A 14,002-nucleotide genomic window follows, 5' to 3' on the forward strand; every position below is an offset into this window, starting at 1 on the left:
TACCGCTCGTACATAGTAACCTCTTCTTTTTACGTGGCAAACTAAATTTACCTGCTCCGCAACAATTCGAACCAAAATCCTTCAGCATACGAACAAAATTCTTGAGCAACCTGGAGGAGTTGACCTTACTGTACACAAGAGAATGCAGCGCTGCGTCCGGTCTCCTGCCCCCACCGGGGACGTCCGGTCTCCTCTCGTCTTCAGCGACGGCGAGCGATCTGGCCAGCCAAGCCAACGTCCTGCTCGCGCATCGGTATACGCGAAAAAGAGACCAAGATCGAGAAAAAGTACGGCTCAAATTTTACGCCGTGCCGTTGCCATCGCCTTTGTTTGTAATGGCTTTTGGCTGCGTCCGGTACAGGCTGTGTTGGCGAGCGCGATGAACAGCGAAAGATGTGTGCGCTGCGCGCGCGCGCGCACACACACACATGCACGCATGCAACGCAATGCATGCACGGCTTGCACACCCCAAAGCTGTTGTTATCTTCATCCAAAAACCAAAAGTCGCCATGATAGCGCTAGCTATACTGCTACTGTTCCCACAGGTGTAACCGCACCAATGCATCCCACATCTCATCTCGGGCACATGCACGGTGAGCTAGCTAGGCCTAAGTAAAGGCCTTTTCGCTGTATTTTCCTTTCATTCTCTCTCTCTCTCTCTCGTCGTGTGCGTGCCTTTGAGCTCCACTCGAGTAGAGCGCGTAGCCATCGCCTGGAGAAAACTGAAAACCGGTGAGTGAGCAGGGAGAGAAAGGGAGGAGGAGCCCGCCAAGTTGCACATGTAGTAAAAGACGCTTTCCTCGGCGTCTAAAGCGAGAAATTTCTGGCTTGGCTTTGGCACGCATCGCGATTCCTCGTGGTCACTACTACTACCACTACTAGCTCGATATAAGGTTTGTTTCGGTTGCAGAAACTGTGCAGTTCTTCGGCGAGATCAGCAAATTCAGCTCCCATCAATCAAGGCAAAGGGGGGGTCTTCCACTCTTCATGGGGAGGGGGTCAAAGAATTATGGCTAAGCAGAACGGTACTGCGTTGCGACTGGTCGTAGTTGTACTCCACGACGTTAATTGCCGGCGATAATGTAAGACCAAAACTGGCGGCCATGTCATGTGCGCGAGATGTGCCTCTGCCCCCCACCAAACATCTCCGAGGTAGGAGCACCAGCTAGTAATAGTAGTAGTATGACCGATCGAGCGAGTGCGGGTGGTTGGTTGGCTGGTTGCGCGATCTATCGATCGATCTACCGCTTATCAACGGCCGCATCGCGCGCGTTTTCTCGCGGATCGCGGCGATTGCTGCGTATTTTTCTTCGTTGGTCTGGTGGTGGGTGGCGTGGCTAGTGGTGGGCTCGCGGAGGGGATAGCGACTACTTCCATCGTCATAAGACAGTTCCCACGTAAAAACTTTTCGGCCTATCACATTAGATGTTTAGACACATGTATAGAGTATTAAATATAGATAAAAAACTAATTATACAGATTGCGTGTAAATTGCGAGATGAATCTTTTAAGCCTAATTACGCCATGATTTGATAATGTGGTGCTACAGTAAACATTTGCTAATGACGGATTAATTAGACTTAATAAATTCGTCACGCAGTTTACAGATGGAATATGTAATTTGTTTTGTTATTAGACTGCATTTAATACTTCAAATGTGTGTCCGTATATCTGATGTGACACGCCAAAAGTTTTCACCCCTAGAACTATAACAGGGCCTAAAGGAAGAGCATCATCGGTTACCTATATATTCCCTAATAAGTCAAAACGATTTAGTAGAAAATTAAAATTAATTTATAAATAAAACTTTTATATATTTGTTCGTAACAATTTTAAAACCAACGTTAAAGATCAAGTTATGTTGAGATCAAGTTAAAGAAAATTCAAATTTTGACTTTGCTTTAGCTTATTAGGCCAACTGATGAGGCTCAAATTTAACATGGAATGTGATATTTTCTAATACAATAAATTTTAAAAAACATCATATCTAATTTTAGTTTGGTTTCTTATTATAGTACTCACTCCATCCCAAAATATAGAGAATTTTGAAAGAACGTTACACAGCACTATAAATCTGAACAGCCACGTCCCTCCAAAATTTTAGTTTTGTTCTGATTAGTAGCTAGCTTGAGCGCTGCGTTTCAGGCTTGGGGTTTAATGGCGCTCTTTACTATCGCACTGAATGAGCGAGCGGCAGTTGGTCAGAACAATTTCTGAGCCCGCCAGCAGCGGCAGCGGGAGCGGCCCAGGCTGACAAGAAAAATGTGCGCCGTTCTTTGTTTCAGAGGACGTTGCAGAACTCCCCGGTTTTTACGGGAATTGATGATGAGTTTGTTTGCTTTGCAGCTGAATTATTGATATACCTGTTTTCTGAATTGCCTTTTGTTCTTTCTCTGAAGAAAAAAAAATATGGCGTACGTGGGCAGTGATGAGATGAATGGAAGAAAGAAAGAAAGAGAATCACTTCACATTATTGTCGTCGTCGTGATCATTTTAGGAACCATTTATAATTAGCTAGCATGCACACGTAGTAATCGGAGGAAGAGGAGGAGGAGGCTACACACTAGAGCTGGATTTGGAATTGCAGGGAGCAGAGGGCGGCGTCGCTGACGCTCTTCCTGGCGAGCACGAGCTGCTGCTGCGAGCGCTTGCAGTAGGCGATGGCGCCCTGGATGAGCCCCTCCGACTCGGACCGGGCGCTGCTGCATCGCTTCAGCGGCGGGTCACTCGCTGCCGAGGAGCTCCTCCTCGTCGGGAATGCCGGCGGCGGCGGCGGCCTCGCGGCTGCGGCTGCAGGCGCCGGCGGAGGACGCCACTTGATCACTCCGGAGAAGGACTTGCGCTGGCGGACGCTGGCCGCGTGCTCCTCCTCGTCCATCAGCTTCTCCTGCTCAATGCTGCTCCTCAGGGTGGTCGGCGCCGCCGCCGCCCCCCTGCCGCTGCAGCTGCCGTAGCTGTTCCTGATTTGGCCAAACGGCGCCGGCTTGACGGACCCGGCCGCTCCGCTAGCCGCGGTGGCCGCCCTGCTGCTCCTGGTGGTGGCCCGGACGCCGACGCCGTGGCATTGCTCGTCGGAGCACGAGGTCCTGGCGAACAGGGACCGGAAGAAGGCACGCGACGCCTGCAGCTTCGCGTGCACGGACCCGGCGGCGCCCTTCTTGCGCCGGCCGGTGGCGCCGCCGTCCGGCTGTCGTTGCATCCTGGCCGCGGGCTGCGCATTGCGGATCCCCGCAACAGCAGCAGCAGCATGCCACGGCGCGACCGTCGCGGTGCTCCTCCTGCCGCCGCCACATCCACCTCCACCTCCGCCGCCGCCGCCCGCGTCAGCTTCCTGCTGATGCTTGGCCTTGTGCAGCCTGCTGCCCCGGAAGAGCATCTCATCCCCGCAGGGCGGTGGCGCCGCCGCGCTCCGGCACACCCGGAACTCGAACCCCCGGCAAGAACTGAGATCCAGGTCGATGTACTCCTCCTCTCCAAAGCACTGAGCAGAAGCTCTCGCCATGGCTGCTCTGGGGCACATGGAGTGGAAGCAGCAGCAGCTTGCAGCTTGCTTGGTCCGATCGTCCGGGCAAAGATGGCCAAATGGGGGAAGGAGGAGAGGAGTTATGGAGGGGCAGAGGCAGTGGCTGGCAGGAGTGTTTGAAAAACTTTTATGGGCAAGGCATTGGCAGTGGCAGCATTGGCAGGAGAGGGATCCAAGAAAACAGAATTGGGATGGAGGGGTGGCAGCTTGGGCCCCCCTTGTCTTTGGAGGCTGATTGATTCCAGGGTTTGTCTTGTGCTCACTCATACCACTAGATCAGATGTGAGGGTGTGTGTGAGTGGGTGGCTGGGTGAGCTCTGCTCTCTTGTTGGATTTGCAATTTTGGATGTGTGTAGTTGTTGTTGTCTTTGTACTGATGTGCTGTGTAGTGAGGTGGTGCTTGTAGTGTACATGGTACTACTTGTTAGTATAAATCACAAACCAGAGAGTGACTAGATTCATGTACTTATATAAATGGATTTGTTTGGCATAACTCCAGCTCTACCTCTCCAGGAGCTGGAGTTGGGTGAAGCTCTCTCACAAAATCTACTAGAGTTGTGGAGCTGGGTTTAGATAGCTCCACAACTCCACTGCAGACTCAACTCCTGGAGTTATATTTAGGATTTGGAGCTTTACCAAACAGGACCTATGTAGTATTCCATGTATCTTAGAGGTGTTAAGGGGTGGAAAGTTTGTAAACAAATCCTGGATCAAAAGAAGAATGATGCTTTGGGAGAGGGAAGGGGTAGTGGTGGGGGATAAGATGATACCTTTGCTGTTACTACTAGTACAATTGTGACAGTCCTTTCTCTCGTATTTTCTTCCCCCGTTGCTGCAAATGGTCAGAGCTCACAAATTTCAGAAATAAATGTTGTAAATACTGTCGAGACAAAAAAAATACTAACGGCCTCTTTACTCCATATGTAGATAAAGAACATTTATGAATTGAAAATATAAAAAAAATAGAGGCTGAGAAAGGTAGGGCTACACCTTTGTGCAGAGAAAGGGTTGAGAGATTCTTTTGGTTTTTCCCCCCATTTCTTTTAGCATCTTTGATCTTTCTGTTGTCAAGTAAAGCAGGAGAAAAGAACAAAGGCTAAAAAAGAGCAAGACGCAGACGAACAAAAGAGGAGGAAGTTGACTTTAGCAGGACAGGATAGCATATACGGCGCAAATTTGTAAGTACGTACACGCATGGTCAATACAGAGGTCGACACATCATAAACCGTAAACGGCTCTCCTACCAATGTCCGACATATGTGCAGTTAGACAACACGACGTTCACAAGATGAAGCAAAGAAATCTTTACGGCAACGAAGGCTACAATGTACAGTTTTGTACACAGCACTCCACTACAACACGTTCTCCAAATTTTTGGGCCAGTGATTCTATCCCTACACGAACTATTCAGGACTTGAGCCCAGATTTGATGCTCCTCCTATATAGATTTCACTGAAAGCCTTGCCCCATCATCTTCAAGGTCATCAAACTCCCACCCACTTATGTCATCAGCCGAATACTCCCTGTACTCTGGGTCAGATTTCGCCAGTTCTGAGTCGGACTCTGATGGCAGGCGTGTCCTGAGTTGAGCAGGTATTGGGGACTCGTGTCCTGCTTGTCTTGATGAGCGAGCAGCCTGCAAGGAACGAGATTGCTTTGCTCTCTCTTCTCTTTCTTTGATCTCGATTTGCAGCAGTGGCCGTGGAACCGATTCAAACTCGACCCGCAGCTTGTCAATGTTGGCAAATAGTTTTTTCACGTCAGGATCATCTCTCCTGCAAAAAAAAAAACACAAAACACATGATTCTAGTGTTTTTTTTTACAGCAAAGTAGGTCACCAGATGGCTCTAGTAGTCGAGCTTATTTACCATTCTTGAGAAGATACTAAGAGCATCACGTTTTGTAATGCCAATTTACACTATAAATGTAGCAGGAGGTATCACAAATTAACATCAGAAAGTGTGGCTAACTCCTGGTACCTTCTTATGGATTGTAAACACTCCTAATAGTTTGAACAACTACCTGGCTTGATAATCTTGATTGGACAAATATATTGCTCTGATGTTATCAACCAAACTGAATGCTGCTACCACCTGAAATAGAACAAAAGGTAATTATAAATGTCACCAGAAACCTTTCAGGAACCAGTTTCCTGATCTCAGCTTGTTCTCCTCTACTAGGCTACCAGCATCTCTATTTTTAGCAAGCAGTACAAAAAAGAGTTAAGATGACCTTTTTCTCAGCTTCCAGATATTCTTCCTCAAGGTATTTACGTGGATTTGATTGCTTGGACGAACCATTGTTTCCATCTTCCGCTGATACCGATCTGGTGATTCAGTAAGAGGAATTAGCATCAGGATAACTTCATGTGCAACAGCGCAAGTAGTCTAAACTAGCAAGTGAGAGCTATACCTGTTATCAAATATTTTCAAGTTATCAACAAAGGTCTTTATACTATCAATGCAAGTGCTCAGCTCTTCCTAGAAAACAAAAGGAAACAACAAATTGAGAAGTAATAGGCTATGCAAAAGGCCTTTGTAAATAGTACCGTGATAGTAGTCAAATGAAGTACCACTCGTGCATAAAGATGATGATTAATCAATTTTGCAAAGCAAGTCGCACACTTGTCCAGTTCATCACTGCAACAAGAAAAGTTCAAAACAGTGTAACGTACTAACATATATCAGCAAATCTTTGTACATAAAAATTTCGCATGACTATTAATGCTATTTTCATAGAGAAATCACACAATACTTCACTAAAAGAGAGGCTACATACTTGGCTTGTTTTTTCCTTAGTTCTTCATACAAAGACTGCAACTTCCATGTATCTTCTAAAAATATGATCCATGCACCGACAGTGCTTGACTCAACTTTGCAGGAAGCAATAGATCTTGACAGTTCTTCCTCCTAGAGTATGAATATGGCAGAAAACGGTGAGCAAGTGAAATCCTAGCTTGCAATAAAGCTGTCTAATACTAGAAACTGAAAAAGAAGAGGTTACCAAACCTTTGCTTTCAAGTGCAGCACAATCTGATTGCTGGCTTCATCGAATTGGTCTCTCTCCTCTCTAGTTTTTTTAAGCTTCATTACAGCCGCATTCAGTATATTATTTACCTGTAATCTGAGTTTCAGAATCACTCTTACAAATATTTCTATCAAGGGATCGTAACTTCTAAGAACAGTAAAACCTAACAAACAGTGGTAAATAATTTGGCAAATACTTCATATGGTTTCGAAGTAGAATGACAAATTTCTATTATAAATCCGTTAAAACTTTTATGTTGTTAAATCAGGTATGAGATTAAAAAGAACATCTGTGCGGTACTACTAAGGCCATAAATCACAATTTAAAGTTACAATTTATTCGAAGCTCATATCTACACCCTGAGTGTTTCTCCAGGATATCTTCCCAGTTCTCATACACTGACCAGCACTATTAAGTACGAGAGATTCAGAACTTACCTCAACTTCTTTTTTCTAAGAACCAACTATACCTCAACCTTATAATAGCATGAAAAACATAATCCGTAGCTTTTGAGGTGTTTTGGTTGGTGTCCCTTTAGATTTTTCGTAAATCTGTGGTGCAATTCACTAAGATGACACTGTGCAGTGCATCTCTAGGTTGTTTGCAACGCTTATTTTTTAATTGAATGGAAGAGCTCCTCCCCCCCCCCCAAAAAAAAATCATACATAATTTCTTTAATGTGGTTCATGCTGATGCATTTATGGAAACTAGCTGGGTGGCCCGCGCAATTGCGTGGCTAGCACCCATACAAAATTATCTATTTTTAATATGATTTTACTTATAATTTATTCAATAGATATTTCATTGTCTTAAGACTTTGAAAGACCAAACCATATCAACCCCGTATTTCTAATGTTGTAACTTTTATAAAAGTCACATCAGTTGTTACCCCTTACTTTTTTGTCACCCTATCTTTATTTGCTTGTTCGATCTACCATGGCTTATATTCATTCTCCTTTTAACCTTTAAAAATTGGATCTTGTAGTTTTTTTGAGTTTATTGTCTCATTGGGTTTCATTTTTTTATTCTTAGAAGTCCCGTTAAAAGCTGCCAATATACTTCTCTACGGCCTATCCGCTGCTTCCTCTCTTTATTGTCATTGGGATTTTAAAAATCGAACATAATTATCGTTTGAGTTCAATTTTTACTCTCTAGAGTCTCATCAAACCGTTTGTACTCCTCTACGGCTCGCCCGCTTCTTCCCACTCTTTATTATATTTGAGATTTTAAAATCGAATGTGATTATCATTGAGGTTTATTTTTTTAATTTTTTGGAAATCCCGCCAACCGTCGTGACCATTCTGCTTAACGGCATGTCCGTCGTCACTCCTTTTAATTGTCATTGGGATTCTATATGGGGTTTTGTTAATAGTTTTTAGATGTCTCATCAACTGTCACCACTCTACTCCTTTACAACCCTGTTACTTCTTCGATATTTATTATCATTTATCATCATTGTGTTCTAGATGATTTTTTTTTTGAAATTTCCATATTTTTCGTTCCGATAGATTTTATTTATAAATTATATTCCTAGTTGTTTTATTCTATTTTTAGAATTTATTTTATTAATTATTTGGAATTTTAATTAATCTCGTTATGTGTTCCAGATGGTGTATTCTTTAAATAGTCTTTATTTTTTATTACAAATTTCAGTTACTTTTAAATTGCATTCCAAGTTGAACTCTTCTTTTATTTTCTTATTTCTAATTTCGTGTTTTATTTTATTTTTTATTTTAAATTTTAATTAATCTCGTATTGGGTTCTTATATATGGATTTGTATGAAATGAGGGCACTGTATTATTTTTCTGCTGCTGCAGCCTAAGCGTGCTGGCCTGGTATCTCCACCCTATATATGTGCGGGAATGTATGTTGGTTTAGAACTCTATAAGTTCTGCAATTGATTTTTCTAAACGGACAAGGACTCCTAGTACGGATGGTATGATCCATAATTAGATTGATATGATTATCTTTTGTACAGTAAATCTATTTAGTAATTTTAAATTTGTATTCCTACTCGAACTCTCTTTTTTCTTTTCTTCTAATTTCAGCAATTTATTTATTTATTATTCTGAATTTTAATTAATCACGTATTGGGTTCTTATATGAACTCCTCTTTTAATATTGCTTATTTTTAATTCCGAATTTCAGTTATTTTTCAGATTGTATTTCTACTTGGACTCTTTTTTTTCTTTTTCTCCGATTAATGTGGAAATTTCTAGCCTCCACAGCGAACGTGGTGCCTTCTTTTCAAGCTGTCTTAAAAGTAAAATAGACATATTTACTGAATTTGAAAGCAAGAAATTACCAGCATGTTGTGATTCTTAATGAAATAAATCAAAAGGTTGGATTGGGAACATTATTTCGTACAAAAAGGGAAAAAGAATGGATCGTCATACTTTCTTTAGTTCATCCTCAAGTAGATCCTTTTGCTTCTGAAGCCCAGAGATCTCAGCCAGTATTTCCTTCAAAGGAAAGGCAACCAATCAGAACTCAGAAACTAAACACAATCTATCTATTATATTATTAAAGGAATAGAAAAATAAGCCTTCACGTTCGCTCTCATGGCCTAGAAATTCTCACATTAATCGGAGAAAAAGAAAAAGCAGAGTCCATATAGAAATACAATTTAGAAATAGCTGAAATTCAGAATTAAAAAATAAGGAATATTAGAAGAGGAGAGTAGAGTCCATATAGAAATATAATTTAGAAATAGTTGAAACTCGGAATTAAAAAATAAGGAATATTAGAAGAGGAGACTAGAGTCCATATAGAAATACAATTAGGAAATAACTGAAATTCGGAATTAAAAATAAGGAATATTAGAAGTAGAGTATAGAGTCCATATAGAAATACAATTAGGAAATAATAGAAATTTGGAATTAAAAATAAGGAATATTAGAAGTAGAGTATAGAGTCCATATAGAAATACAATTAAGAAAAAATAGAAATTCGGAATTAAAAAATAAGGAATATTAGAAGTAGACTATAGAATCCATATAGGAATTTAAAACTAACCAAAATTTGGAATAAACACAATAAAATTAAAAGTAGAGTTTTTAGAGTCCGTATAAAAAAACAATTTACAAATAACTAAAATTCGAAATTAAGAAAAACATGGAAAGAAGAGTTTAAAGTCAATATAGGAATACAATTTAGAAGTAACTGAAATTCGAAATTAAAAATTAAAGAATATTGAAAGATGAGTTTAGAGTCCACATAGAAATACAACTAGAAATAATAAAAATTCAGAATAAAAATAAATAATATTGGAAGAAGAGCATAGAGCCTATATAGAAATACAATTTACAGAAAATTCGGAATTAAAAAAAAAATTAAAAGACGAGTCTAGAGTCCATATAGGATTATATATAATTTACAAATAACTAAAATTTGATATAATGAGAAAACATATATGCTATTATATGAGAGAAAATATAATGATGCTAGCCGCGCAATCTGCACGGGCCACCATGCTAGTTTATATGATAATGACTACTGAAGAAGATGTTAGAGAAGTTCAGAAGTCCAGCTATGTTTTATCCTTCAGAAATAATGGTTAGATGGACATGATAGATCAAGTTAAGATGGTCTTCTTTGTGCTTCAGGAAAATATATGTAAAACTATTTATTGATTTGAATGCAAGATAAACGCCAAGTTTCCTCGTTGTATATGTATATGTATGCAAGTACAACAACGTCCACAATAGTTGGAGTGGTAATTCACAGGCTCATAGCAAAGGAGTTACCTTTTCAGTTACACTAACTTCATTTGTTTTGGTAACTCGGAAAATAAGAGATTCCTCCTTTTGTAGCCTACATTGCAGACATAAGCCACAAAATTCACATCAAAGCAGAAAGGGTCATTTCATTAATTTTGGTGGCAACATAAAGCGGTTCTGAAGTGAAAAGTACAACATAATATAATTATTTTTCCTAAAATCTACATATCACCACTAACTATAAAATCTAGATATCATTTCAAGCTGTACCAATTATACTGCACCAAAATTACTTTGACCGCCCTCATATTCTGTGAAATAACTACATGCTAAATCGCTCAAAGTGAATGCAATACACACATCATGATTAAGACAGAAACCTATTTTCCATGATTCTCCTTTCTGCTTTTGCAGCTGAATTTGCAAGTGATTCTGACAAAACCTTCAATTTATTAACCTGCAAAGTTTTATGAGATGGATATTAAAGTAGTAAACACATATCGGGGGTAAAAAGGGGTGACAAGTAGATAACTGTTATTGATGTGTTAAATATGAATTCTAGAATGAAGAACTATCCAGAACAATGACACAAATCCAAATTAATATAGGAATTGTAAATATCATGCCTTCTCAAAATAAGTCTCGAATGAGTTGCCATGATGCATTGATTTCTTCATCAATACAAGTTCTTCCATTCTAGAGCATAAGCGAATCTCATTAACTGCAGTTCTGAAACCCTGCAAATAGTATGAAAAAATACACAGCTGTCCGCATTCAAATAACCAGCAAGAATAAGTATGAATTGTCAGATGATAAAAAATTCCAGGGATACAAATGAACATTTTTATGCACTTCTTAGAAAGGATAATGCAATTAATATGTGATCACTTGTCATTATTAACTACTCTCTTCTCTTCATTTTCCATGGACGCTGGACAGTAATGTTTTTAGTAGGCCATACTCACACATTTGTCGTTTTAGCACAAACCAAAGAGTGGGTGTGCATTTGAACATAAATGCATGTATAGAAACAATATAAAAACATTATGCATATGCACAAAGTGCAGTTCTATAATCTCCAAACTCCAATTTCTTGAAATAGTGGGTAATTCAAAATTTATTAATCAGAGCATTGACAAAGTCTTTCATAGTCCACAGTCTAAACATGTCAACCTTACATATGGACCAAACAACAAAATTAGTCTGTATTTCTCTTCTTTTGATAGGTCACCAGCTCATATAGCACAATTAAAGGTAGCATTTGTGATTCTGTGAAGGTAAATAAACTAGACCTACCTCCGCGACTGTTTGTGATGCTTTGCTACGCCTACTGGTCGAATTAGATCGAAGAGCGTCCATTCCATTTATCCGTTGTTGTAGCTGCAAGATTTCATCATCTAATCTGGAATTAAGAAGAAACAGAGTTTTGGATCATGTAAAATACGCGTGCAACCGTGAATTACCAAAACAAACCCTCCTCCTCCCAAAAGAAAGAGCTAACCTTGAAATTTCAGGATTTATTTTTAACCCTGAGATTGCACATTGAGCAAATTGAAGCAGCTCAGCACGTTTTGCCTGGTTAGGAAAAACAAAGAAGAACATATTTATAAATAATAAATTTTATGATTTTTCTGGCATCTAATTTAATCATTAGAAAGTTTCAAAGATCAACCCATGGACCAAGTGGCTGAGCTAAGGAGGTTTTCTGGAACTAAGAGGTCTACAGTTAGACTGGAATTTTTTAATTCCAGTCTTTGGCTTTGATATTAGAGGAAGAAAACAGGAAGTATGTACCAACACTTCATCATGGTAAGTTGAAAATAACTTTGCCAACTCCTTTATGCTACTAAGTATTGCATTGTGGACATCCTTTCCTCCAGGAAGACACAATCTGCATGCAGCATCCACAGACCACAACAGTAAATGAGCGAAAATTTCAAGGTTTTCCTTCACATTCCAAAGCCACAACAAAAACTGGAAACGAGTAATTAGACATGAAATGGTTGAAGAACTTGCCCAAAAACTTCTGAGAGAAGCGAGGCTTCTTCTTCAGTAGGGAATTCCATAATCTGATCCATAGAGAACGAGATAATTGTTTCAAATCATTAAGCAGTGACCTAAATAGCAGCAACCCAGCGCACACAAGGCGTTCGCAAAATTGAAGTGCACAAATGCAACCTACCATGGATAAAACGAGGCATTCGAGCGCTTGGCTGTAGAGGAAGACATGGATAAAGTTCATCGGCTCGGCCCCGGTCTCGTAATCCATATACAGATCCTGCAAATGAGCACCAGTTCATGCCCGATCGATCACGCGACGTAGTTTAGAAACACAAAGCAAAGCTAGATCAGATACGCATATATATATATGCTCACCAACACGGGCAGGTGTTGATCAGGATGGCCCGCGCGCTTCGCCTCCTTCTCCGCCGCGGCCGCGCGCTGGGTCTCCCTGAGCATGACGAGCCACCGGCGCAGCAGCTGCACCCGGTCCTCCCCTCTGTAGGACAGCGCCGCGTCCTCCAGCCTCTTCGCCGTCAGCCTCATGCTCTTGTAGCTCCGGCTCCCCTACCCGAAGAAACAAAACACAATGGCGGAATCAAATTAGGGCCGCAACCAACCATACACGAGAGGACGCGCACGTACGATGCGGTCGTTGATGAGCCTGGCGCCGCCCGCGACGGCCTGGCCGGCGTGGTGGACGACGGTGCCGAGGGAGGAGCGGACGGTGCGGGTGAGGAGGGGCCCGCCGCTCGCCTCCACCGCGCGGTGCACCGCGTTGCGGAGCCACGACATCGTGAGCTAGCTAGCTAGGTCGATCTCCACCTCCGCCTCCGCCACCGCCTCCTCTCCTTCGCAGCGGGATAGGGGAGCGTCTGCTCGGGGAAACGAGAGGTAGGAATCCAGGGAGGAGGAGGAAGAGGAGGAGGAGGGGGAGGAGGGGGCGCGCGCGGGTTGGGAATGGGGAGGGAGGAGACGCGCCGATGCGGGGAACGCATTCGCGCGGACGCCCGCGCGGCCGACTAACGCGCCCGCCCCCCCCCCCCCCCGCCCCCCCCCCCCCCCCCCCCCCCCCCCCCCGGGCGCGGGTTGGCACGAATTTTTCGGGATTTTTGTGGCAAAGATGTTGCCGTGGTGTGGCCGCGGGGCCTCGGTTTTGGCCCAACGCAAAGCATTTCTAGCCTTTTTATGGTTCTTGCCTGGAATAAGTTCACCTGTTGTCCCTCAACTTTACGTCGAGTCTGTCTAACATCTCTTATATCTAATACCACAAATATCTACCCCTTCAATGTTTAAAATCATGCAAAATATGCCCCATGGCAATATATATGGGTGGTTTCGCTAACGTAGCATTCTAATCAACGAGGAAATAAAAAATTTGTGGGACCCACATGTCATCCGCACTCCTCCCCATTTTTCTCCCATGCCACGAGCAGGGCAGGTGGGGCGGCGTCGGGGGAAGCGGCAGCGCACAAAGCCAGTGGGGTGGAGCGAGTGGCGGCGGTGGAATGCAGAGGATGGTGGCAGATGGAGCTGGCAGCGGACGCCATAGGAGTCGTATACAGCTCGGGTTCCACCACCAGACTGCTCATATCCGACACGCTGCGCACGCCGGGCCGCACCATCAGGAACTTCGTCGTCGGCTGCAGCCTCATGTCCGTGTACCAGCAGTCGTCCGGCCTCACCGGTTTCAGCTGTGGCGTCCCATCCGTGCCATCCCAGCTGGGCCTC

General features: G+C 42.6%; 2 protein-coding genes across 2 annotated transcripts; both read right to left on the reverse strand.

Moving 5' to 3' along the window:
* Positions 1–2,431: 2,431 nt before the first annotated feature.
* LOC9268516 (uncharacterized) lies at positions 2,432–3,621 on the reverse strand. Its single transcript, XM_015773467.3, has one exon. It carries the CDS (start codon positions 3,518–3,520, stop codon positions 2,564–2,566), a length of 957 nt encoding a protein of 318 aa, XP_015628953.2. The 5' UTR covers positions 3,521–3,621; the 3' UTR covers positions 2,432–2,563.
* Positions 3,622–4,650: 1,029 nt separating this feature from the next.
* LOC4332445 (uncharacterized) lies at positions 4,651–13,287 on the reverse strand. Its single transcript, XM_015774450.3, has 18 exons — positions 12,917–13,287; positions 12,647–12,838; positions 12,453–12,548; positions 12,287–12,339; positions 12,065–12,161; positions 11,772–11,845; positions 11,567–11,672; positions 10,897–11,007; positions 10,651–10,727; positions 10,298–10,364; positions 8,948–9,013; positions 6,532–6,639; positions 6,302–6,432; positions 6,096–6,162; positions 5,936–6,003; positions 5,756–5,849; positions 5,546–5,616; positions 4,651–5,298 (listed from the first exon to the last, which is right to left on the reverse strand). Exons 1-18 carry the CDS (start codon positions 13,064–13,066, stop codon positions 4,962–4,964), a joined length of 1,965 nt encoding a protein of 654 aa, XP_015629936.1. The 5' UTR covers positions 13,067–13,287; the 3' UTR covers positions 4,651–4,961.
* Between the last annotated feature and the right edge of the window lie 715 nt (positions 13,288–14,002).

The sequence above is a fragment of the Oryza sativa genome, chromosome 3 (assembly GCF_034140825.1).
Source record: "Oryza sativa Japonica Group chromosome 3, ASM3414082v1".
In the NCBI taxonomy this organism is placed as follows: Eukaryota; Viridiplantae; Streptophyta; class Magnoliopsida; order Poales; family Poaceae; genus Oryza; species Oryza sativa.

Coding starts and splice junctions, on each gene's coding strand:
- LOC9268516 (XM_015773467.3), bottom strand. CDS start 3,520: ATGTGCCCCAGAGCAGCCATGGCGAGAGCTTCTGCTCAGTGCTTTGGA.
- LOC4332445 (XM_015774450.3), bottom strand. CDS start 13,066: ATGTCGTGGCTCCGCAACGCGGTGCACCGCGCGGTGGAGGCGAGCGGC. Junction 11,673..11,771: donor ATAAATCCTGAAATTTCAAG/GTTAGCTCTTTC, acceptor TCTTAATTCCAG/ATTAGATGATGAAATCTTGC. Junction 6,163..6,301: donor CTAAGGAAAAAACAAGCCAA/GTATGTAGCCTC, acceptor TTCTTGTTGCAG/TGATGAACTGGACAAGTGTG.